The sequence below is a fragment of the Scleropages formosus genome, chromosome 13, assembly GCF_900964775.1.
Source record: "Scleropages formosus chromosome 13, fSclFor1.1, whole genome shotgun sequence".
In the NCBI taxonomy this organism is placed as follows: domain Eukaryota; kingdom Metazoa; phylum Chordata; class Actinopteri; order Osteoglossiformes; family Osteoglossidae; genus Scleropages; species Scleropages formosus.
In genome coordinates this window covers 9,624,183-9,648,319 of record NC_041818.1, presented here as the reverse complement: position 1 = coordinate 9,648,319, position 24,137 = coordinate 9,624,183, and the positions used below count along the sequence as shown (strand labels likewise).

General features: G+C 44.1%; 3 protein-coding genes and 1 pseudogene across 3 annotated transcripts; 2 read left to right on the top strand and 2 right to left on the bottom strand.

Moving 5' to 3' along the window:
- The first annotated feature begins 2,138 nt into the window (after window positions 1-2,138).
- ctsf (cathepsin F) lies at window positions 2,139-9,193 on the top strand. The gene is made up of 14 exons (XM_018737128.2): window positions 2,139-2,585; window positions 3,999-4,115; window positions 4,863-4,944; window positions 5,043-5,092; window positions 5,187-5,259; window positions 5,552-5,665; window positions 5,753-5,901; window positions 6,468-6,564; window positions 6,654-6,734; window positions 6,857-6,976; window positions 7,142-7,206; window positions 7,315-7,405; window positions 7,607-7,665; window positions 8,453-9,193. Exons 1-14 carry the CDS (start codon window positions 2,313-2,315, stop codon window positions 8,525-8,527), a joined length of 1,446 nt encoding a protein of 481 aa, XP_018592644.2. The 5' UTR covers window positions 2,139-2,312; the 3' UTR covers window positions 8,528-9,193.
- A 128-nt stretch (window positions 9,194-9,321) lies between these two features.
- On the bottom strand, window positions 9,322-12,396 carry LOC108925490 (BAF nuclear assembly factor 1). The gene is made up of 3 exons (XM_018737473.2): window positions 12,291-12,396; window positions 10,505-10,672; window positions 9,322-10,388 (listed from the first exon to the last, which is right to left on the bottom strand). The coding sequence occupies exons 2-3, from the start codon at window positions 10,628-10,630 to the stop codon at window positions 10,242-10,244; spliced, it is 273 nt and encodes a 90-aa protein (XP_018592989.1). The 5' UTR covers window positions 10,631-10,672; window positions 12,291-12,396; the 3' UTR covers window positions 9,322-10,241.
- A 289-nt stretch (window positions 12,397-12,685) lies between these two features.
- Window positions 12,686-15,846, top strand: eif1ad (eukaryotic translation initiation factor 1A domain containing). Its single transcript, XM_018737193.2, has 5 exons — window positions 12,686-12,832; window positions 13,292-13,458; window positions 13,612-13,720; window positions 14,070-14,178; window positions 15,044-15,846. Exons 2-5 carry the CDS (start codon window positions 13,372-13,374, stop codon window positions 15,255-15,257), a joined length of 519 nt encoding a protein of 172 aa, XP_018592709.1. The 5' UTR covers window positions 12,686-12,832; window positions 13,292-13,371; the 3' UTR covers window positions 15,258-15,846.
- A 1,318-nt stretch (window positions 15,847-17,164) lies between these two features.
- On the bottom strand, window positions 17,165-18,557 carry LOC108925300 (N-acetyllactosaminide beta-1,3-N-acetylglucosaminyltransferase 2-like; annotated as a pseudogene).
- Window positions 18,558-24,137: the final 5,580 nt, after the last annotated feature.

Sequence of the window (24,137 nt, the reverse complement as noted above, 5' to 3'; positions counted from 1 at the left end):
CTAAAACTGCACGGATGTGAAAGCTGCACTTTACCAAAACATGACGGGAAAAACAGAGACTCCTTTGAACTATGGTGCTGGAGGACAGTTTCAAGGATGCCAAATTGATGGATATTGGATCGGAACAGACCAAAACTCTCACTAGAGGCACAGATCATGATACTGAGGTTATTGTACTTTGGACATATCATGTGAAGGTTGGGTTCTCTCGAGAAGATTGCAATGGGAGGGAGAACCAAAGGAAGAAGAAGAAGTGCGTCACCAGCATGGGCTCAATCACAATGGCAATGGAAAATTCCCTTTTAACACTAAGGTCACAAACGGAGGACCAAAGTTTCTGGGCACCCCCTATAGTGCTCCCAAGACTCAACGTCAACTCCATGGCATGTATCAACAACAGCAAAAACTGTTATTTATTAATTTGGCAGTCATACCCAGAGTGGTTTACTACACTTACAGTATGTCACAGTGCTTTGTTAACGTGTAATATTCACTTTGGCATTAGATTTCTTTGAGGACACGAATGACATAAGAGTGTATGATAAACACGGGCTTCGGAAAGAGCCAAAGCAATCCAGCAAAAACATTACGACCGGTGGTGTATAATTGGAGTAGTCTAGTGTGGTGCAAAAACATGGTTAGTGTTTCTTCTGTGGCTACTTTGAGTGGTGTTGTGAAAAGACAAGACTGGGACAAATCACAGAGGATCACTCAATTATAGCCTGTTGAGCTCACACTCTACCTTCGTGATTGAGAGCTAAACAAGCGTTGCTTATACTGCAGTCCTGGAGGATTTTCTTGGGAGATCAGGGTCCATCTTCTGTCATGTGTTTGTAGAGCAGATTACAGAAACCATGGGCAGATGACCCAGTGTTTCCACAAAACAAGGGGGAAGGCAGGAGGCAAGTGTTAGGAACCATGTGAAGGCCCTACAAGACAGAAGCAGAGGAGATATTTTCCAAATACATGAGGACAGAAAGAGCCAGAAAAAGCTTTTGGGACCAGTGGCGAAGAATGTGAGCCTGCAAAGCTGGAGAAAGCAGGCAACTGTTTCCTTGTCCGTACACTGGATGTACACTTTCTCACAAATGTTAATTTCATTGTAGCATCTCTACCTTTGTATAGGCACCAAACATGAGATAATATAGTGATGATTTTAGTCGTGGTGCAAAATCAATCGATAGCCACTGCCAGTAAAAATGTCTAATTCAGGAAGAAATAAAATCATTCGGATTAAAGTAAATGAAATCAGAACATTTGCCAAAGGTCTTTTTTTGTTTTTTTATCGGTTCTTTATTGATGGTAAAAAGCTCACAGATTACCAGGAAACATCAATTAGATGGACTTCTTTCATTTAAAGATAAAGTAACATTAGACTGTATTATTATTATTATTATTATTTAAAAATAATTTAATGTAAGAAATAGACTAATAATTAAAGAAATTATAGAGAATAAATTCTATAAATAATACATTTTACAGAATGCCGTTGTAAGCAAGAATGGGATGGGTTTTGAGTGTTATACACTTCATCCTTATGGTTGTTGGTTCGACTCACACTCCTGTCTTAGTGCCCTTGATCAAAGTACTTGGACTAACTGGTAAAGTAAAAATAAAATGCTGTATAAAATGGGTAAATATCAGGAATGGTGATTGTTTGACAAGTCGCTTTACACTAAATGCCTCATCTAAAGTTATGAACCGGATTTTTAGATGAAATGCCGTTACATTATTATGATTATTGCAAAAGAAAATTATTATACAATATTATAATATTACATTATTATTAGAACATTATTGTATACAAAAAAGTTATAAAAACAAATGTAAAAATGATTTGTCTTTGGGTTATACAAATATAATCCTGCATATAATGCATTTTGTACGTGTGTTATACACATATACTGAAGAAGTTATCAACACGAAATGTAGAAGTGTGGAAAGGGTCCCTCGAGTCCCGTGCGCGCGGGCAAATTCACTCCGACACGGATCATTCGTATCGGACTGTAGGAGGCGCCACCTTAATTCGCACGAATCCCTCAAAATCCCTGGAATGGTGACGTCACCGCCCCAGCAACCGCTTATTGACGTCACAAGCCCTCCGTGCGCCCCGCCCCGCCCAGCCCCGCCCTCCCAGATGCGGGTCAAAACAAACAAGTTTGGCGTAGCGGCACCGGCTGGAGGCGGCTCGCAGTGGGCGGCTCGCGCGCACTTAAAGAGGGACGTTCACGAGGGACGTGGAAAAGCGGGCGTCGCTGCGGAATCCGCTCCTTGTTCTGGGCTCTGCTCGCTGCTCGACTCGAGGTGTCACGATGGTGGAGGCCGGCGGCGGAGAGCAGCGCTGTCGCTCCTCTCTCTGCCTCTTCTTCATCCTGGCCCTGACGACCAGGCTGGTCGTGGCGCAGGACGGGGGTGGTGCGGTCGGAGGGCCGCACGCGGCTCCCGGGGCCCCCAGCGCGGTGGCTCTGTCGGATTCGGACCCCGGACTGCTGAGAGCGCTGAGGTTCGCAGAAGGACAGTACAACGTGGGCTCCGGCGGGGTGTACCTGAGGAGGGTCACCAGGGTCATATCCGCTAGTCGGCAGGTATGCTATAATAATAATAATAATAATAATAATAATAATACATAGAAATAATAATTCTTATTATAATACTACTACTACTACTAGTAATAATAATTGTTATTATTAAGTAGATAGGTATTGTGTAATAATAATAACAACAACAACAAGAATACCTATAAATAATAATTCTTACTATAATAATATTTATTATTGTTGTTATTATTATTAAATAGGCAGGTGTGTAATAATGATACTAATACACACACACACACACACACACACACTTTCAGAGCCGCTTGTCCCATACGGGGTCGCGGGGAACCGGAGCCTACCCGGTAACACAGGGCATAAGGCCGGAGGGGGAGGGGACACACCCAGGACGGGACGCCAGTCCATCACAAGGCTCCCCAAGCAGGACTCGAACCCCAGACCCACCGGAGAGCAGGATTGCGGTCCAACCCACTGCGCCACCGCATCCCCTATGATACCAATAATGACAAGAAAAAGAATACTTGAAAAATAATTGTTTAAAAAAATTCTTATTATTGTCCTTTACTTAGCTGATAACCTTTGTCCACGGTGACTTAAAACGTTATCCAACTTTACAGTGATTTACCAATTTATAAAAGCAGAGCGGGGGGGCGCAGTGGGTTGGACCGGGTCCTGCTCTCCGGTGGGTCTGGGGTTCGAGTCCCGCTTGGGGTGCCTTGCGATGGACTGACGTCCCGTCCTGGGTGTGTCCCCTCCCCCTCCGGCCTTACGCCCTGAGCTGCCGGGTTAAGCTCTGGTTCCCCGTGACAAGCGGTTCAGAAAGTGTGTGTGTGAAAGCAGAGCATTCTTACTGTACCAGTCCCTTGATGGAGGCTGCTGAAGCGGGAGGGGGACTCGACCCGACAACCTTTAGTTTGTTGGAGAACCGTCGCAATCACTGCGCTCACTGCCGGTGCCGCTCTGCTGTATTTTGGATGCCGTTATCTAGTAACGTTTCACTTGTGTCAGTTTGATAAGTGAGGGAACCAACTCATCTGATGTGTGCATGCTTACTAAGATATTTAAAGGCTGGAGCTGGAGGATGGGCTCCCCCGCTGCGTCGCTCGTCCCGCATGCATGGCGCCCGTCACGAGGGCGTGCTGCACGTGAGCCGCGCGGGAACATTCCGCCGTCCCGTCCGGATCGTTCCGTGCCGCGGCCTCCATTGTTCTCGCAAAAGCTGCCGAGACGCTGGCGTGTTGTGCGGGTTTGGGATCTGTGTGCGTTGCAGAAAATGTGTGTACCCCATTTTCCTCGCACACTTTCCTGTAAATGATCTGCTGCTAAGTTCTCCGAGGGTCTTTATGTGTGCGCGAGCCCGGCGGGGTCTCCCCCGAGTGCGTCCCGTGCCGGAGCTCTGAGGTTCGGCTGAATGACACGTGTCTCGCCATGATGTTTGTACAGCTGGTAAAAGGCATGAAGTACAGCATCGTGGCGGAGCTGGGAAACACCCTGTGTAAGAAGTCGACCTCGGCTGACCCCACCACGTGCGAGTTCCACGCAGAAGCCGCTAGACTGAAGGTGAGAGAAACGCACTTCCCATCACGCTCTTGAGCCTGTTTACCCATGTCATCGTGTGCGGTTTTGCTGCCGCCGACCAAATCTACGGTTCAGGGGTCTGGTCAAGGTGTCACCCGTACCGCTTCATTACAGCACTGCATCATGGGTAATGCCAGTGTCTCTAACCCCTGAGCCTGTGATTAAGGTGGCTCGTGTGTGTCTGCCTCCCTCTTGGAGCGCGTTGGTCCCGTTTGACGTCACGCCGCGCGCTCGGATCTCCGGCCTCCACCCTTTAGCGGCGCGCATCGGCGCGTGACGTTGCGCACCTCACAGGGAAGAAAGTTCCGGCAAAGGCAACTCCGAGTCAAGGCAGATATGTGCCTGCGCGAGCCTCGCTGAGATTACGCAAGAGTCGGCTCTGCGGCTCCTCGTCACGTGACCCGGACCTCGTGATGAGCGACCTCGTGGACGCGTGACTTCGGGTCAGCGTGCAGGAACCTCTCTGCTGGCGGTCGCCCTCTGCCTGCTCTTTTGGGTTCATCCAAGTTGACGTCACTCGCGGAATAACTGTCCCTACTGTACGCCGCGACCCCACTCTGTACCGGTTTCACTTGGAAAAAACGAGGTAGCTGATGACCGATGGCTCCGAACCCTCGGTTTTCAGCCCCTTCTCGATTTTTAAACCAATATCGGGTCGTCCTTTGAAATCAATCGTATGTGTCCCCTTCCGTTTCCCTCCTCCCCTTCCGCGTACGGCCGTACCCCCAGGCGGAGGTGTGCGCGTTCGAGATCTGGGACATCCCCTGGCTGAGCAAGTCCACGCTCCTCAAGCAGAAGTGTCAGCCCACAGGTCAGTGCTCGGCCCCCCGCGCCGCAGATGCGTCGAGCTACCGCATGTAACCTACAAAGATGAAGCCCACATGTGTTCTTTCTCGAATCCATTCGCAGGGAGCAACAGGACCGACCCGGGGGCTCCCTCCCCCGACGCTCACGAACAGGTAACGCGGCTCGGGTGCGTGAAAAGGATTGCGGCTCCACCCCGTCCGGATACGTTCGGTCGTGACGTGTCATCTCTCTGCTCTCCTTCCGCAGGAATCTGTGGATCTGTTGTCCGCGTTCAAAGAGTTTGTGACCAAATACAACCGCAGCTATAGCGGCCAAGAGGGTGAGAGATGTTACGGCCATCCTTCGCCGCCCCGCTCTCGCCTGCCGACGCGTAGCGACGCGTCCGTGCGAACGTCAAACGACGTGACGCACGTTCGCGTATCGAGCTGAGACGAGGAGGTTTGGAGTCGGTCGTGTGGTCGCACGATGCGCTGATAACATCGGTTATTTGCTATGATACGATGACCCCCGAAAGCGTTTTGTCATCCTTTGGCGTGTGGATTTTGTAGACGTTAACCGAGCTGTCTCCCGAGGCTGACGCGGTTTCCGTCGACGCTGCTCGTCTTTGACAGAAGCGGACAGGCGGTTTCGAATTTTTCGAAAGAACGCGCAGACGGCACGGACGCTGCAGTCTCTCGACCAAGGATCCGCGGAGTACGGGGTCACCAAGTTCAGCGACCTCACCGGTACGCGCGGCCGCCTTCGAGCTTCTCGAGCGTATCCGCGCGCGCGGATTCCCTTTTTTTGATTTCTCGATTGAACCCCCCGCGCAGAGGAGGAGTTTCGTTCGCTGTACCTGAACCCCCTCCTGAGCCAGCGGAACCTCCAGCGTCCCATGAAGGCCGCGTCTCCGGCTCGCGCCCCCGCGCCACCCACCTGGGACTGGCGGGAGCACGGAGCTGTCGGTCCGGTCAAGGACCAGGTACGAGGAAGCCGCCGGTCGACCTACCCGTGCCGTGTTCTCTTCTCTTGTTATTGCCACTGACGTCCATTTATTTTCCCTTGTTTACTTTTGACTTTATTCCAGTATTTTGTGTTTTCTATTGCTCCGCACTTCCGGTATTTATTTACTTGCTCTCGTGCGCTTTTTTGGGCGGCTCTGGGTCACGGCGGTCCAGAGTCTATCCTGATGGCCTAAGGCGCATCGGGATAGTCTAAGGCTAGTCAGGGTACACACTGGACAGAACACCAGTCTAGTGCAGAGTAGCCACACACACACACCCACACACACACAGACACACACACACTCGCTCAGAAATACACGCAACGCTGTTGGCGATTTCGATTCCCGGTTCACCCGAAATACGTCTCCGTGCTGTGGGAGGAAACGGGAGCACGCGGAGGAATCCCACACAGACACGGGGAGAACGTGCAAGCTCTGTATATAGACCGAGCTGGATTTGAACCTATGCTCGAAGAGTCCAGGTGCTGCCCACTTTTGGTACGTATCCATGCCATATTTACACATGTAATGTGGTTGTGTTGTAGGGCATGTGTGGGTCGTGCTGGGCCTTCTCAGTCATCGGGAATATAGAGGGTCAGTGGTTTCTCAAGAAAGGCAGTCTGCTGTCTCTCTCAGAGCAAGGTAGGGTCTCACCGTCCCCTCTGTCCATTGCTTGCTCTTCTATGCATAGAGGATCCAGGAATCGATCACTTTCTGTCCTTCTCGCACAGAACTGGTGGACTGTGACCGTCTGGACCAGGCATGTGGGGGTGGTCTTCCTTCAAATGCTTACGAGGCCATCGAGAAGCTGGGTGAGAGGAAGAGGAAGAGGAGGAGTGGCGGCGTGACACTGCTATAGAGACACCCGGTTTGTCCAGCCATCTCATCTCAACTGTGTGTGTGTGTCTTCCCTGTCCACTGGCATCGACCGCAGGAGGCCTTGAGACCGAGACAGACTACCGCTACACAGGACACAAGCAGAGCTGCGGGTTCTCCTCGGGGAAAGTTGTGGCCTATATCAACAGCTCCGTGGAGTTATCCAGGGATGAGAACGGTGAGAGGGGGATGGAGAGGAGTCACGGGGAGGGGGGTGGAGTAGTGAGGGACGTCCAGAACGCTGAGAAGGATGGAGGAATAAGGGCGGAGCAGATCCTCTTGTTCCGAGCGTGAACGCCGACTGCTGGTGAAAAGCGGAGCGTTGTTCTTTTTGTGAACGTAGAGATCGCCGCGTGGCTGGCGGAAAACGGACCGGTTTCGGTGGCTCTCAACGCCTTTGCGATGCAGGTAATTCCTAGTCGCGTCGACAGCGCGGTTCCAGACTGACTTGCAGCGCTGCCGTTTCCTCGCGGCTCTTCCGCTTACCCGGACCTCGCGTCTCTCCCGATCCCTCAGTTCTACCGCAGAGGAGTGTCCCGACCCCTCAAGATCTTCTGCAATCCCTGGATGATCGACCACGCCGTGCTGCTTGTGGGATACGGCGAACGTGAGCGTTGCCCGCAATGGCGCGGGCGTTCCTTTCCGCCGTACTTGAGAGAAGGACGCGCGCGAACCCGGGCCTTCTCCGTATTTGTATCGCGTGCTCGAGACGACACGTGTAACGCCGGCGAAGATGAAGTATGTTCTGACCCGCACTCTGCTTTTCCTGTCCTCATCCTCCTCTTCTGTTTTCTCTTCCTATGTGCAGGCAATGGGATTCCTTTCTGGGCCATTAAAAACAGCTGGGGTGAAGACTACGGAGAGCAGGTAGGAGAGGTCCCCACGCCGGATTATGGAGGCGCGCTCGAGACGCGTAACTGGTGGTTATCGCAGCTTTGTAGGGTGTTTTTTCACACATGATCCATGTCCCCCATCCAAAGGCTGCAGCAAAGTTGCTGCGTTTTGCTTCGATCCGCATTGTGTAGCGTCAAACGTGTCTCCTATTGCACTGGCTAAATGTTCCGGATCCATGAGGAGCCAGATGAGGGTTCAGTGGTTAAGACACTGGGCTTTTCACCGAAAGATCCTTAGAGGGGAACTGGTAAACCTGGACCGCTTCCCTAAACATCCATGTGTATTACCCATACACACGTTGCCTGAAACCGCTTGTCCCAAGTGGGGTTGCGGTGAACCGGAACCTCACCTGGCAACACAGGGCGTAAGGCTGGAGGGGGAGGGGACACACCCAGGACGGGACGCCAGTCCATCGCAAGGCACCCCAAGCGGGACTCGAACCCCAGACCCACCAGAGAGCAGGGCCCGGTCAAACCCACTGCGTCACTGTGCCCCCCATCCATGTGTATTAATATGTGAGAAATTGTCACTTTGCATAAGCGTGCTTTCAAAATCAGTGTATATGACTACAGTCATACATTTTATTAGACAGTGATAGTATAACTTAATATTAAATACTATTTTTGCAAATATTTGAGGTAGCCTCCTTGTTGTTCTGACAATAAAATTCTTATATTAAACATTTTTTAAATGTAGTAATTCTTTTTACCATACTAGCTCACATTCTCTTGTTTTAACACTCCTGTTGTATGTTTTCCAGGGTTATTACTACCTGTACAGAGGATCCAGGTTGTGCGGGATAAACAAGATGTGCTCGTCAGCTATGGTGAACTAAACGTTTATTCGCTGTAATGTAAGATCCCGTAGGTCAAGTAGTATGAATCTGAGGACTTTGTGACAAGAGTGAAAGCAACCTTTCAGACAACTTCACCAAAGTTAGTACACATGCATTCTTCCTCAATTAAGTGATCACAAGGATTCATGAATTAGAAAAAAATCTATTGTAGAAAAGTTTGTGCTCCAGTACCGTAATTTTTAGTTAAGAGTAGCTGGGAGATAAAATTTAGAGCAGATACAGTAATAACTATTCTATTTTCTAAATTCATTAGCACAATAGAAGTTGTAGTGTTTTTTTTTTGTATTAGCAAATCCCAACAAGATTAATATAATTAGTTTATTTAATATAAAGGGATTATAGAGTGGTTCTTGTGTGTAACACTGGTTTTAATATCTGGACCCTGTTCTGTTACCTGAGTAGCTGTACACTAGAGTGTTTTCCAAGATCATTTCAGCTTCTGTCCTGCTGTAATGTGCATTTTCTATGTAAAATGTTTTTTTCTGTGGAGTTTGAACCAAAAACTACTGAACATTAACTAATTTTCTGTATAGAACATAAAATAACATTTGCTGAGGTTAAGGGATATATTTAAGGGTTCATACCTAAGAGACAAAATAAAAATGTATTTCTCAAAATAATGCAATAAAACTTGATGTTACCAGTTAACTTGCTTTTCTAAAGACAATTTAAATCCCAAAACCCTTAGTTACACAGCTTACTTATGCAAGTTCAATAGTATACTTGCAGTTTTTAACTTGAAATGCACCACTACACCAAGTTGACAAAATATGTATTTGAGGTGCTATGCAGTAGAAGATGTTTCTTACTGCGTTTGCAGCAGACCAGTGGAAGGAAATACTGTTTTAACAGCTCTGAGATATTTGATTACATACCTCTGTCTTATCAGAGGAAAGGCATATATTTCTAAAATACTAGAACACATTGACAGAGAATACATCCAATAAAGTTCACATTACATTTATTTAAAAAACTGCAGTTCATGAACATAAAAGTCACTGGGCCGATTTTAAATAAAACACGTGAAAATTCCCATAAAGGACAATTTTTTCCAACCCCCACTTTCTTTCACAGTCACAAAAAGTTGCCAGTGTCAGTTACTGTCTACTAACCTTAGCTGAAGAGCACTGAAATCATCTTTCGCAAGTCAATGGTTGTATGTCACCTTCTAGCAAAACTTCATCTTGCTGAGGTAATAATGTAATCAAAGGATTTAAATACAACTTTGTGGTTCCCACTATGCCACAAAGGATTACAGAATTTCAATTCTTTATTTAAATTACAAGTTACACCATTTTGGGTCAACAGACTGAGAAACATACAATTTTGTGCATTTTCATATTACCCAATCAAAATACAAGTAATAAAACTAATCCAACAATCTTTTTGTAGGAACATCATAAGATGTGGATTAAATTAGCATAAGAACCTTTTTACAGTTTTCAGTTAAAATGTTCGCTCTTTAACAGGCCTTAGTCATAGCTGTGACCATCCGCCAAAATAACGCCTCAAAGTCAACACTCACTAAAAACGTAAAAGAGGTACCTTGCGTGAGAAACGGTTTACAGAGGGTAAGATGATGTGGATGATACACACAATGATGCGATAAATTGAGCACTGGAGAGAAAGACAGGAGCATGTGGGTTAGACTGGAAAAAAGGGAAAACAGCACGTTGGGGGCAGGCAAGTACAACTACAGGAAAGAGTCGCACCACTCGCGCAGACAGCCGTAGCAGTCTCCCTGCTGTTTGGCATTTGCACCACATGTGTCTTTCAGCCAGTCACGGAAGAGTTCCTCATCTTTCTTCAGCACAAGGAACTGACCTAGTACAACGTACGCCTGCAGGTTGAAGTGGAAATACGTATCAGATGTAGAATTTATGAAAGGGGGTGGGGGTTTATCAGGGATTGGAAAAGGGGGTGTTAGATGGGACGGACAGACATGACCGAGGTTACCTTGTCGAATCCTTTCTCCTCAAGACGTTTCCCCAAGACCTCCCCAATGCCAGCCAATGCCATCACGGACTTCTCCCCCATGGGCTCAGCCACAAATTCCTTGTGTTTTTGAGATGTCGATGACATCCTGGCTGTCTCTCAAGTAAGTTCTTCGTGGCTAAAATAAACCTGAGAGAACGAAGGCTACTGGTTTTATTCTGAATTAGCACAGCATTACCTTATTGAAACATTCAGCAAGAGGCAGGTTAATAATTTCGTGCTGGTGATTCCTCCCTGACTGCATCTTCTCATCCATTCCTGATGTAGTCCTAGCACGGAAACAGCACCTAGTCCTTGTCCACCAACTTAACGGAGTTCGTCATTTGTCACTAACCCTGGCTAAAAGCAATTACAGGTGGTCCCCGATTTACGATGGATTGACTTACAATTTTTTCAACTTTATGATGGCAAGCTGGCAATAGACACTCAGTAGAAACTGTACTTCAAATTTTAATTTTTTCCCAGGCAAGCGATATGCGGTGCAACTCTCTTACGATGCTGGGCAGTGGGAACGATCCGCATCTCCCAGTCTGTCACACAACCGTGAAGGTGGAAAGCCCATAATGGCTATCGCACGTATGCTAGCCTACGATGTTCGGTAGGTTAGATGTATTAAATGCATTTTCAATTTACGATGGGGTTACATTCCGCAAAACCCATCCTAAGTCGAAAATATCATAAGTCGGGGACCACCTGTAGTGGTTCAACACATAAAAATGCTTTTTAATTTTATTGCATAAAATCTTCATAATGACTACATGCAGGGACAGCACACTGTTGATCATTACCCCCAAATTAGACTTAGCTATGCAGCTACACTTAGGTAATACAGTAATAAAAAGCTGGACAAAATGTGTGTAACAATCATTTAGCTAATCTTTAACAACAGATAAGTCTAATACTGCTTTTGCGACTGAATAATTTATTTTTTCCATTATAAGTACTCTTGGTTATAAAATGAAAGGTCTGTCACTAAAACAACCTAGAAACTAAGAACATGTAAAACAAACTTTCAAAATATCTACACTTCAGAATTTGCATGCTATTTTGTTACCTCCCCCTTTTATTAGTTATGAAAAAAGGACACTGGTTTCAGTTAAGTTTTGCTAAAAGGAAATGATTGAATAGGGAGAGTAATAATTTGTATAATAATAACCAATATGTTTCATTAATTAAAGTCAAATTTTTCACTCTACACAGAACTGTAGCTGTGAAGATCATTATAATGAAGAACCTCACAGATATTATAATGAATAAACAGCAATTATGAATGGATACCACATGGAGGAATTCTTTTCCATTCTGGCAAATTTCTAAATAGATTCATCAGTTCAGACGAAAATTACAAATCAGTTTAAACTGACAAGTTAATTCTAGGTAGGTTAAAGCCACACAACACGAATAAAACTAAAGTAATACCTGAATAATCGCAAATTAACACGAAAAAAATGTGACAAATTTTATGAGAAACAGCTGAAAATGTAAAAAGCGATTGTTTAATCAAACTGTAGCTCCAACACATTAGAATTAGTTGGCATACACTGTGTTAGTTAATAAGTTATACTACTAGGATAATTTCAAGTGTATTCTAAATTCTTAGCCAAGAGAGTTAGGATGTTACTGGTAATCCAGAATTATTAAACATATTTCATTTATTGCACGTTCACAAAACTGAGGAAACTAGTTTTGAAGTGAAAGAGTGTTTTTTAAAAAAAATAATAAACAACTTTATATAGCTAACATATACCAATTTCTCGAAGAAACGAGAACAGGCGACGGCTGCTCCTCCGCAAATGCGCTCAGAAATGTTCCACTACTACTTCCGGATCCCGCCGCCCAGACGAGCCAATTCCGGTCCTATGATGAATTCCGTCGTTTTGAGTGAATTTAACAGTAGTTCCTATCACACTAAGAATTTAAATAGATTACCCTTTGAAATAGAGATACATAACATTTCTGTCTAATCTCTGCATTATTTACTTAATGCTGCAAAAATATCAGATGCATAATACTCCTTATTTATGTAAGTGTTTCGGTATATAGCATAATATTTATTTTACAAAAAAATACAGTTTTAAATATGTTGTCATTTTTTGAAAGACCAAATTGAGCGGTCGGACGAATATCAGCGACGTACCGGAAGCAATACGGCTTTTGATGCATGTGCTTCTTTCCTGCTTTAGTCGAGATCTCGTTTGTTAAGTACAACATCTGTTAAATTGTTAATATCCAGATAGTTGTGGGTTTAACCGAAGATTAACTATTTCAATTGTGTGTTCTGCGTTCAAGGTAGGTTATCTGTTACCAAGACGCCAGAGTAGTTCTCGTGTATCGCGACGAATTTGCCGGCATCGATTTTATTTAGCTACTAGTCGACAACAAATTAGCCTTGTTGTTGTGTATACGTTTTGCTCCTTTATTTATTATCCGTGTAGATTTAAGCAAATAATATGTTGAAGTTGTCATATTAACAGTAGATTTCAGACAGTTCAGCAAAAAATTAAATTGTACCAGTCCAGACGAGTTAGCGTTTGCTGGAAACTTAGTTTCTTCTGGGTTCAAAATGTGCCATTCAATATTCTGTGTCAATCCACTTGACTGGGACTTCAGTTTTATTCTAAAATAATTATGATAGGCAGCTCAGTCTTTTACAGCTCTGTGATAGAAGGGGTGCAGATGGACACTACTACTACACAACAATGAATCAGCTTTGTTGAATTATTGGTTTTTGTTTTTTTCTTCATGCAGCTGGGTCAAACTAATTCTGAAGAATTCCTAGAGGATTTACAATTGCCGACGTGAAACGCCACCAAGACCTCCTTTCAGGGATGTCACAGGCTACTAAGCGCAAGCATGTGGTGAAGGAAGTGCTGGGAGACTTCATTGTTCCTTCAGGAAATCAACAAATAGTTAGAGTGGGTTTTTTAACAGTGAAACAGCTTTATGGTGTAATGAAAAATTAGATTTTGTGGGTTTAATAAACCGAGTAGGTGCCAGGAATGTCCGAATGTATTCCGTTTCAGTTCTGGGTTTCATGATGATTCACCAGGTGTACTGTGTTCTGTCAGGTTTTAGGGAGCCCCGGGAATAACCTTCATGAGGCTGTCACTGCTGAGGGAGACCGCTTCCTGGTCAGCATGCCTACCAAGTTCCGCAAGAATATTTGGATAAAGAGAGGTTGTCTTATCTGCTTGTCTGCAGTTAGCGTAGAATTTTCATGTCTGGTCAAACTAATCGCCTTGATTACTTTCTGTCATTTGTTAAATTATTCAGGCAGGCTGGTAAATTTAAATTACCTGTAGTGCATGTGAGTGAATGAGGGTGTTAGGTTGCTCTGCCGTATAAATGAGTGAATAATTGTAGGGAGTTTAGTGTAGTACACCTAGCATTTTAAGCTTCCTTGGACAAAGGAGTCAGCTAAATACTGGTTTATACTAGTTAATTTTGTGTTTCGGATAGTATAAAATATTTTAAATGTCTTAAGTTAATCACTGTCAGAATCATTCCGGGGTGTTCTCTTCTCCAGGAGATTTTGTGATTGTTGATCCTATCGAAGAGGGAGAGAAGGTGAAAGGGGAAATCATTGTCATTCTCTACAAGGATCACATCCGACACTTGCAGAAATTGGGTGTTTGGTGAGGCCCATCTTCCAGTTTTTAGTTTTATGAAGTTTCATTTTGTGTCACTGTCAGTAATGCTTGATGTGAGGTATTATGATTATTCCGCTAGCAGAAAAATCATAAGTTTCATATTTACACTGAAACTGCAGAACAGGTATAATTTGTTGGCTGATTAAAAATTCATGCATTCAGGCATAATTTAAATTGAAAGTCTTCAACAGCATGACCTGAGGGGATAGTTTATTGTAAGAGTGAGGACTGTGTCTGATTTATCATGTTAGAAAATAAGTGTGTGACACTATGATGCTATAGGGGCTGTGTAGTGTTAAAAACAAATGGTACACTAGATGATTTCTATTTGATCATGAGATTTAAGGTTTTTACTGTAGTGTAAGGATATTATAAACCTGTTTGTGCTTGTGGTACACGTTTTCATGGCCGCCTCCATGAGGATGGACAAAGTTCTTGTCACCTTTTACATAATCCTTCCCCAGCAGTATCAATGCATGTCCCTGTCAGAGAGAAGCCATGTCACACGCATTCCTAGTGTTCAGTTCCTGTTATCCTTCACCAGTCAGCATTTATGTAATGCAAGAGTCACACCTTGAGTCCATTTCCAGTTCTACTCCCTGAAAGGACACACCTTATTAAAAAAGTAAATAACTGAGTTGATAGATGTATACTCTATATTTACAAGGACTCAAAGGAGCCAGGTTTGAATCCCACCTCTTACTCTAATAAGTCTATAGCAAGGTCTTTACCCTGAATTGTTCCAGTAAAAAGTATCCTGCTGTATAAATGAGTAAATGATTGTAAGTAGCTTAAGTAGCATTCATATTATAGATTAGCATCAGATAAGGAGTTTCTCCCTTTTTTTTAGGCCAAAAGGTTTCTGTGAAAATTCTGCTTTGGAGGTGAGCAAAGAGGAGCAACCAGATGGAGAGAATTCCAACAAAGAAGAAGCTGAGGAGAATGGAGATACCAGCGAATCAGAAGATGACAGTGATCTTTTTGTCAACACAAACCGGGTCAGATACCAGTATAGTGAAAGTGAAGATGAAGAAGAAGAAACTGATGAGGAACAGGGTGAATAGATTGGGGGAACAGACTGAAAGATAAGGGCTGAGCATCTTTCCCTTTTACGGACCGAAGGGTTTATGAACTCTGCTTTTAAGATAGACATTCAGATATTTTTAATGTTTGGTTCTGTTTAAGGAATAGTACCAGACATATCATTTCACTTGGACCAAGATATTGTGCAGGTGTGTCAACTTTGCTTGCATGTAAAAGAGCAGGGATCATTGGCTTAGACAACAGGTGAAACAATTCCAAAACATGTTTTGGCTGTGAAATATTTGCATTGGAATCATACAAGTTCTTGGTATTTACTGCTTTGTCTGTACCAGACAGTGCATTTTTGGTTTACTTATGGGTTACAAATAATCCTTCACGATGGTAATGGAATATGCTATATATGTTTCCACCTTTTAATGCTGACATAACCACTGCAGTCTTCCAAAACATGTTCCTCTACTTTTGTTGCTTAAATGCTTTGAGACAGCAATGAGCAATCTTTGATTCATTTTACAAAAGAAACAAGCAGGGCTGCACAGACACCAGTATATTTAATATGGGTTACATATGTGTGATGAATGTATCAGCATGCATGTATTAATTCAAATGATTAATAAATATTGATAAAAATATGGATCGTAAGTGTTTTATGTTCGGTTACTGGTTCATAGGCCACGTGAAGTTTGTTGTGACAACTGATGAGATACCTTGTGTTCATAGAGGTCATGCACAGACCAAGTAAAACCAACCTACATGTGGACCTAAAAGAGGGCAGATGACAAAAAACCTCAGCAGACAGCAGTCCAATTGCACTGGATAGGCTGTTTAAAACTGTACCTGCCTATAATACATGTCAGTATTTGGTATGATTCTACAAGTCACACTGAAAACAATTTGAAAAAATCAAAATTAAAAACTTCTGCCCAAACACCATAGCATCAGTGACTCATTGTTTCACCTTAGTCACTTTAAAAACACAGATGCATATAATACTATATCTGAACCATATTGAAATTTCAGATTTAACAATTGCACAAAACCTTGACATGCTGTTTTAGTTTTCAAAGCGCTATGTTTCAACTGCCACTCTGCCAAGACCACACAATATTGTCATTACAATTAATGGTTTCACTGCATATTTTTTTGTGTAAAGTGTTGTTGTAGTATATAAACACAGAAAGAGCACAAGGATGTCCTTAATACTGAAGTGTAAAAGGGACCTCACGATATATAGAATGAAGCATCTTAAGCAAATAACTGTAATCCAGGCTCCTTTCCCCAAATACCCTAGGACTTACATGGACTCTTTGCTCACACAACTCTGGATTTCCTGTTAATGTGCTCTTGGTCCATTTTTACAAGTTTCTTGGTGTTCTGGGTTTGAATCTTTCATTTCAAAACAGAAGTGAAATCCAACAAAAGCTGTCCATTTATCATTTTATCAATATCATTTTGCTTCAGAAACAAAAAGCGAATGTCAAGAAAATCAATACTAACAATTCTTTGCAGTTAATCTGAAATTGTTGTTACGCTACACAAAAGCATTCTGCCACCCTTGAATGTAATCAATCATGCGTGCTTTCAGCTGCCTTTCAGCACTCGTGACGTGTGTAAGTATAAAGGTTTAATTTATTTCGTTTTAACAGTTTGTCAGTTACAGTTCACACCTATGGGGCAAGGCTCTAAGGGTCTGGGATCAGTGTATAGTTTTCAAGAGATACTGGTTTCATTCAGTATAACATTGATATTAGAGATATTTTTCAGTCTGTAAAACTGTCATTGGCTTCTGTAAAAACAGCTCATTCGCTCACTATCATGAACCACCTGTCCAAGTCGGGGTCGTGGTGGTCCGGACCCTGGAATCTGATTGCCATATCCATGCATTGCCAGTAGCGCCAATTAAGCAGTTGAGTTTCCACCAGGTCCATTAGCTTGTGCTTGTAGTGTTTTCAACCGCTGTTACGCTCACACACTCTGGCCATGGTGTCTGGAGTATCTTCCACAACCTCCGCATCTCTGTGGACTTCCATCTGTGTACCAGTAGGACTGAAGAGTAACTGATGAGGGCAAGCCTTGCAATCTTGGGAAAGTCAAAGGTCAGAAAGCCTGGGTGGTGGGTAGGGGCAAGACCAAACTTACGAAGGCACATACCAAGGTAGACATCATCGATGGGAAAAAGATGCACCTTCTTGGACACCCCAACAAGACGCAAGGCCAAAGGTCCAGAGTATACGACCCCTCCACCTCCGGCATACGGAGGGTACTGCCCCGTGTAGAAGCTCTCGGGGATGTAGTACTTTCTGGTGATCAGACATACTGGAATTGCATTTTCAATCACATCTCCCACAATGAAATCCCTTCTCTTTCCCATTTGTTTCTCCACGTTCTAAAGGTATTTAACAAGAGCAGGTGTGTGTACGAAGACATCATCGTCTCCCTTGAATATGAAGTGGGCATGGCGACACCGCTGTGAGAACCATTCCCGGAAGAGCACATCCTTCAGCGTCAAGTTGAAGAAGGTGTTGTGGAAGTCCCACTGTAGGATATCACCATACAGATCGCTCTCCAGCTTGAGGAAGTCCAGGGGAAGAGAGCAGGGCTGCACAGAACGATTCTGTTTGCCGAGGAGGAAGATCCTGCGGAGTGATGTGCCCTCCTTCACCTTTCCCATTTCCTGTCCTGTCTTGTCCCCTTGTCCTGCGGATTGCCTGCCTGTTCTCAAAACTGCACTCTGGTGATTTGATAGCCAGCAGCAGCAGGGGTGCATCCTGGCTCTCGTGGCCACAAAGTTGAGGCTGGTCCATCAGTAATGGGTACTCCCGGCAGTGCATGGAGAGCACAAAGTCATGGATCTGCTTACTGAATGTGTTGTTATTCAGCAGATGGGAGGCCAAGCCTGGGCAGCCACAGCCAAGACCTCTGCTCCTGGACATGGATTCTCCATCCCAGTTTTGCAATCCAGCTCCCTCTGTGGTGTTCTGGTTCTTCAGCAGAAGGGGTTATACTCTCGGTCTAGAAGATGCTGGAGCCCATTCCAGAGGGCTCTGTCATCAAGCTCGAGGTTCCAGAAAGGCTTTACTGGGTGGGCTGCCAGCTGCCTGGAGCTGATGAGCCCCAGTGCAACAAATAGAGTCTGTGTCTCAGTGTAAGCAGTTCTGTACAAGACCGATATGGCAAAATAGACAAAGTGGTATCCCAGCACTAAGCAAAACAGAGTGAGGCATGAGAAACGGGGCCTGGAATTCGTCATAAACTGCCCAAAAGACATATCGCAGGAGAGAAAAACAGTTGTTAAAAAGCTGACAAACAGCTTCTTGTGATGTTTAGGTATAACTGCCTTCTGGCAGAAAGCACTCTCAAACAGGTCCTTGCTTGACACATTAAAACAAATTAAATTCTTAAAAAATAAAAGGCAAGTTGAATTTTTTTTGCCACCACTGTCAATTATCCTGTATTAAAACCATCTTCAGTGAAGGCGGGGGGGCGGTGGTGGCGGATATCCAATGAACACCGAGGGTGAAGGAACAAAGAAAAACAGGATGGAATCTAGAGAGGCACAGAGAGAGACAGAGGTCATAAAGTTGCTTATACAACTAGATTTCTCTGGGTTTTTTAATTTTTTTTTTTTATTGCAACAAGACTATTCAAAGGTACTATAAAGAATTCTGTGTCAGGATGATGATAACTGACTCTCACAAAGCCTCCCATCTATGCAGCTACCTGTCAACACAAATGTGTTCAGCATACAGCTCCACATGTACTTGGAAATGATTATAAAACACCATCGGGACATTTACAATTTAACAAGCCTTGATCATTTATTTAACTAATTGCTAAATAAATTAGTGTTTAAAATACATTTCAAACATTTTTTGTAACTTCTAGAAGTTCAAAACAGCCAGTTCCAATTTAAAAGTTGTGATTTCTTCGCATTATTGCCCCTTTATCCGTCTAAAAGTAGGCTGTTTAGACAGAAGAGTATGTAGAAGTACTGCATGTGTTATTTATAATAACATGTTTTGGTCGGCCTGATTTATTTTAGCTTTCTTCCCATGTATCCTGATCATGACATGTCAGATAAACATTAAAATTCTGAACTGCACCTACCTCACAGCAGATGAAGGAACTCCTTAAATTTTTTCATTAAAAAAAAAAAAAAAAATCAGACTCTTCCATTTGTTCATTCACCTTTCTTACACAATCATTTTCTAGTACAATTTATCCTCTGTGTCTCTTTTACAAAGAACACACAATCATACTTATAGGTCACAGACAGATTAATGTGGGGTTTGAAGGGCATTTAAATCAGTAAATCTGACATGGGAAAATGTTCTGTTCTTGCAAAACATCAGAAAAAAAAAATTAGGAAACAGAGCAGAGGATTTTTCGCCAGTGTACACTTCACCTACCAAACATCAGTTATGTTGACACACATCTTAAAAGTTCAGCCTACATACGAACTAATATGGCCAGAAATTAACTGGTAGTTGTTTTAAAACACTAAGAATGTTTCTGTAACACTCTTAGAAACAAGTTTTTTTTGTTGCTGTTGTTAAAATTACATGTAGTAGTAAATTTTAAAAGTAATATACAAGTATTCTCTGGTATGCAGACTCCTGGTTTATAGTTTCTCGGTATAACGGCCCTGTAAGCGTTGTGTCCATGTTCGTTATACGGACCGACCACTCCTGGAATTGCGGACCTTTTTCCGGCGTTTGACGTAGACTTTTCAGCAATGACGTGTACAAGTCTTGAGACGATAAGCTGCGAACGTTCCCCCGACGATTATAGAAATCATGAGCCAATGAGGCGCAGACTTTCCACCAATGACGTAAAGGTAATGAACCAATCACGTACAGAATTTTCAACATCCTACGATAACTTCTTGTTAATTTCGGAGTGGAGTTCGCGTGTTCTCCCGTGTCTGCGTGGGTTTCCTCCCACAGTCCAAAGACATGTTCAGGTTCCCCATAGTGTGTGAGTGACAGAGAGAGTGTGTTGCACTGATGTATGGATGAGTGACCCATTGTAAGTAGTGTACCTAGCAGTGTAAGTCACCGCGGTGAATAAGCCTAAAGAGGTGTGTTGGCTGATAGTAGCACTACACAGAGTTCGTTGGAAGTTGCTTTGGAGAAAAGCGCCTGCTAAATAAATGTAAATGTACTTTCCTTTTGTTTTTTTTTTTTTTCTTCCAAGTGTCTAGCAGAGCACGCGCGCATTTCCAACTCCTCCCTCGTTCTCCCGCGCGCGCACTCCCACACCTCTCACGTCGTTACCTCAACCCTAAAAATTTTGCCCCTAGAACGCAATATCACAGAAACGTGACAACAAACTATTTACAATTAAATAACAAATAATACCGCAAGGTATTACATTTGCATTACATTTACATGTATCTATTTACCAGACACTTTTCTCCAAAGCGACTTCCAATGAACTCTACGTAGTTTTATCACCCTACACACCTTTCACCAAGGTGATTTACACTGGCTAGGTACACTACTTACAGTGGGTCACTCATCCAAACATCAGTGGAACACACACGATATTAATATATTATTATGTATTACAGTATGTTTGCATGTATTTCCTGTACAATAGTTTCATAAAAAATAAAAATTTTGCCCAACTTAGTCTTTGTTAATTTCCTTCCTTCCTTGGTTATTTTTAATACCTTCCTCATTTTTATTGCTGATTCTTGAGTGTTTTTGAGAGTTTGTGGAAATATCTGGGCGTTCAGTGCAGAAACGCACCATTTCCCTCCATTTAAAACAATGGGAAAGGAAGTCCCGGTTTGCAGACTCTTGGTACTGGATATGAAGTTTTAAGGACCGAATTAGGTCTGTATAAAAGGGGATACCTGTATTGTCTCATGTTAGTCTTCCAAAATATTAACCTCAGCATTAATAGTGTCACGACCACACCCGCACCTCAACCAGCAGCACCTGGTTCCGATTAAGCAGCTGGCTTCAATGGAGCACTGAGCTACAAAACACGTTTCTCAGCCTCTTCCCAGCTCTGGAATCTCATTGAGACAAGTGGTCCCTCTGTGTGCCCATGCCCATGCCCATGCCCATGCCCATGCCCATGCCCATGTTCCTGGCTCCTGACCATTTGCCTTTTTTTCTCGATTTTATCCACATATTTTCGCTTTCACCCCGATTGCAGATCGACCGACTGGTCCCCCGTCCTTGACAATGCAAGCAAGTCTAACCCACTTGCCTTGAATGAACGAACTTGCGCTTGGGTCTTGCTTTCCCCGTGTCCTCTGCTCTGCGTGACAAATATCTTCCTTCTGTATTCACGTGCCCATGTTTTCATCTTTATGGAGAGTTTTAAAATTATAGGCCTATACTGCCACTGCGCATTTCTACAGTTCTACACTTCGGATGTGGCAGTTGAGCTCTGTATGGAGAGCACAAAACATTCTTTGCTTAAGCCATGTGATAAGATAGAGAGAGTACAACAAGAATTACAGGCTTAAGAATGCAGCCTGAGGTAAACACTGCATACCATTTACCGTGCTTCAAAAGAACCAGCATATGGCCCATACAGACCTTGCATTCAACCCATGCTTGGGCATGTAAAGGTACCTATTATGTACCTGCTGACCAGGTTAAAATAGAAATTGTGTGTTTCTGTTCATGTGTCTGCAACTGTCTTTTTCTCCTATTATAATGCAAAAATTGTGTCTTCTAAGAAAGGTGGGTGTGGTGGCGCAGTGGGTTGGACCAGGTCCTGTTCTCTGGTGGGTCTGGGGTTCGAGTCCCACTTGGGGTGCCTTGTGATGGACTGGTGTTCTGTCCTGGGTGTGTCCCCTCCAGCCTTACGCCCTGAGTTGCTGGGTTAGGCTCTGGTTCCCTGCAGGGGACAAGTGGTTCAGAAAGTGTGTGTGTGTGTCTGTCTTCTAGGAGATATATGTCTTTTTGGAGAAAAGCCTCTGCTAAATGAATAAATGTAATGTACATGTTTGGAAAGGAACAGGAGCTTCTGGACAATGGGACAGGATGGGGATTTATCATGATGTTAACATAGAGGAGTTGGGCAGGCCTCCCCTGAGTCTGAAGGTCTCAGCATAAGACAGTGACAATTCCCCACATGCTGACCCCCCTGAACTGTGGGGACAAACAGCCCCACCCACCCTATTGATTATACCTGTGAACACACAGGCACATATACACAGTAGCACACACACAGGCATCCCACACAATCACATATTTTTACCCATGCATACAGCCCGTGACATTCACACATGTGCACACTCCAGCTCTCGCCAGCTCTCTGCCATGTGCTTCGCCTGCTGCACTGCACCCATTTGCAGAGCCAACGTACTTCCTTTCCCCAGGGGCCCAAGGATGCCATGTGTCGGCGTCTCGCACGCAAGGCTTGCCGCACAGCACTGCAGCATTGCCCATTGATTCTACCCCCAAGGGTTAGGGTATCACCTCACATTACCCCCCCAAAAGTGGGCTTATGTAATGAGGACAGTGGGAAGGCAGGAAACAGCAGACGGTCAATGGCAATCTGACAAAACGCATTGACTTGTTTCAGCCTGGTAATTTCCAAAACCAGCACTGCTGCCTGCACTCCACTGCGTTTTGTGGTGGATGTGCTCCTGGTTAATACATCAATGGTTGCATTTTCAGTGTGTTTTTAAAATAAATGTGGCATGCACATTTCTTGATTGTTAATGCCATGAATTTAGGGCAACGCCCAAAAAAATATGTTACAAGTGCCACAGTATAATAATAGTAAACAAAAAATTCCTTTTAAAAGGAACACAGAATTTTGCTCCACAGTCTTCATAGTACAGTTTCCTTACGGTGCTGCTTGAAAGCATGCAAAGCCCTTGCATCTCTTAGTTTTACCATGAAATGATTATTTAATGAAAAGCAGCCTTTTGGTGCGTTATGACCAATTCCACATGTTGCGTTAGAGGAAATTGTGTGTGTAGTAGAAAAATGGAAATAGTGCAGGTATAAATGATCCCCACGTTGCACTGGTTAAACCAAGAAGTTAAGTAGTCAATCACACACACACACATTGTCTGAACCCCTCGTCCCATACAGGGTCGCGGGGAGCCGGCACCTAACCCGGCAACATAGGGCGCAAGGCTGGAGGGGGGACACCCAGGACGGGACGCCAATCCATCGCAAGGCACCCCAAGCAAGACTTGAACCCCAGACCCCACGGAGAGCAGGACCCGGTCCAACCCACTGTGCCACCACACCCCCTGTGGCGTGTCAATTGTAATCATTTATTCTTTCAATAAGCTTAATATTTAAGAGTTGTACTTTATAAGCTGAATATTTTATACAAGAATAATGACCATCCCCACAGGGCTCACATAGTTTCAAGCAACACCGTAGGTGGTCTTGTCATCATTATGGCTCTTTTTATACCGCGCATCCAATGAAAACCACAGGCCCGGTTTGATGTACAAAATTATTTTAATAAACTATTCTGGTAATGCAGAATTCCCAGAAACAACACAGGGAAGACAATTTCAACATCATCCAACTAGTTGTGTCTGCTTTTTTTTTTTTTTTTGTTGTACAAGTACAGCAGTCCTAATATACAATAGACTCTTCATGATCAACATTGTCATAGTTGTTGGTTCACAGCAATGTCCCCAGTCTCTCGTACAGACTGTAATGTTTAGGGCAGGTTAGTTAGGCTCTCGGAGACACGAACAGCCACTGCCCGTCTCAGACAGACAACGAACACGGAAATACAATCTGTGCCAACGAAGCACAAGGCAAGTACAAACAAGCGTGTTAGGGGAGACCACTTTCCTGTTGCTGTTTTACTACTAGTGCGGAACAGGAGTGCAACAATCAAGTGGGAACGGTAGCACGCACGCTCGGGCCGGCTGCACCTTCGGCCCGGGCCGCGAGGCG

Bases quoted from the DNA above. Each gene is read 5' to 3' on its own strand.
- eif1ad (XM_018737193.2), top strand. From the start codon at position 13,372: ATGTCACAGGCTACTAAGCGCAAGCATGTGGTGAAGGAAGTGCTGGGA. The intron at 13,459-13,611 runs GTGGGTTTTTTA...GTGTTCTGTCAG, and splicing joins GAAATCAACAAATAGTTAGA to GTTTTAGGGAGCCCCGGGAA. The intron at 14,179-15,043 runs GTGAGGCCCATC...CCTTTTTTTTAG, and splicing joins TTGCAGAAATTGGGTGTTTG to GCCAAAAGGTTTCTGTGAAA.
- ctsf (XM_018737128.2), top strand. From the start codon at position 2,313: ATGGTGGAGGCCGGCGGCGGAGAGCAGCGCTGTCGCTCCTCTCTCTGC. The intron at 2,586-3,998 runs GTATGCTATAAT...ATGTTTGTACAG, and splicing joins TCATATCCGCTAGTCGGCAG to CTGGTAAAAGGCATGAAGTA. The intron at 4,116-4,862 runs GTGAGAGAAACG...CCGTACCCCCAG, and splicing joins CAGAAGCCGCTAGACTGAAG to GCGGAGGTGTGCGCGTTCGA.
- LOC108925490 (XM_018737473.2), bottom strand. From the start codon at position 10,630: ATGTCATCGACATCTCAAAAACACAAGGAATTTGTGGCTGAGCCCATG. The intron at 10,389-10,504 runs GTAACCTCGGTC...TTCAACCTGCAG, and splicing joins AGGAGAAAGGATTCGACAAG to GCGTACGTTGTACTAGGTCA.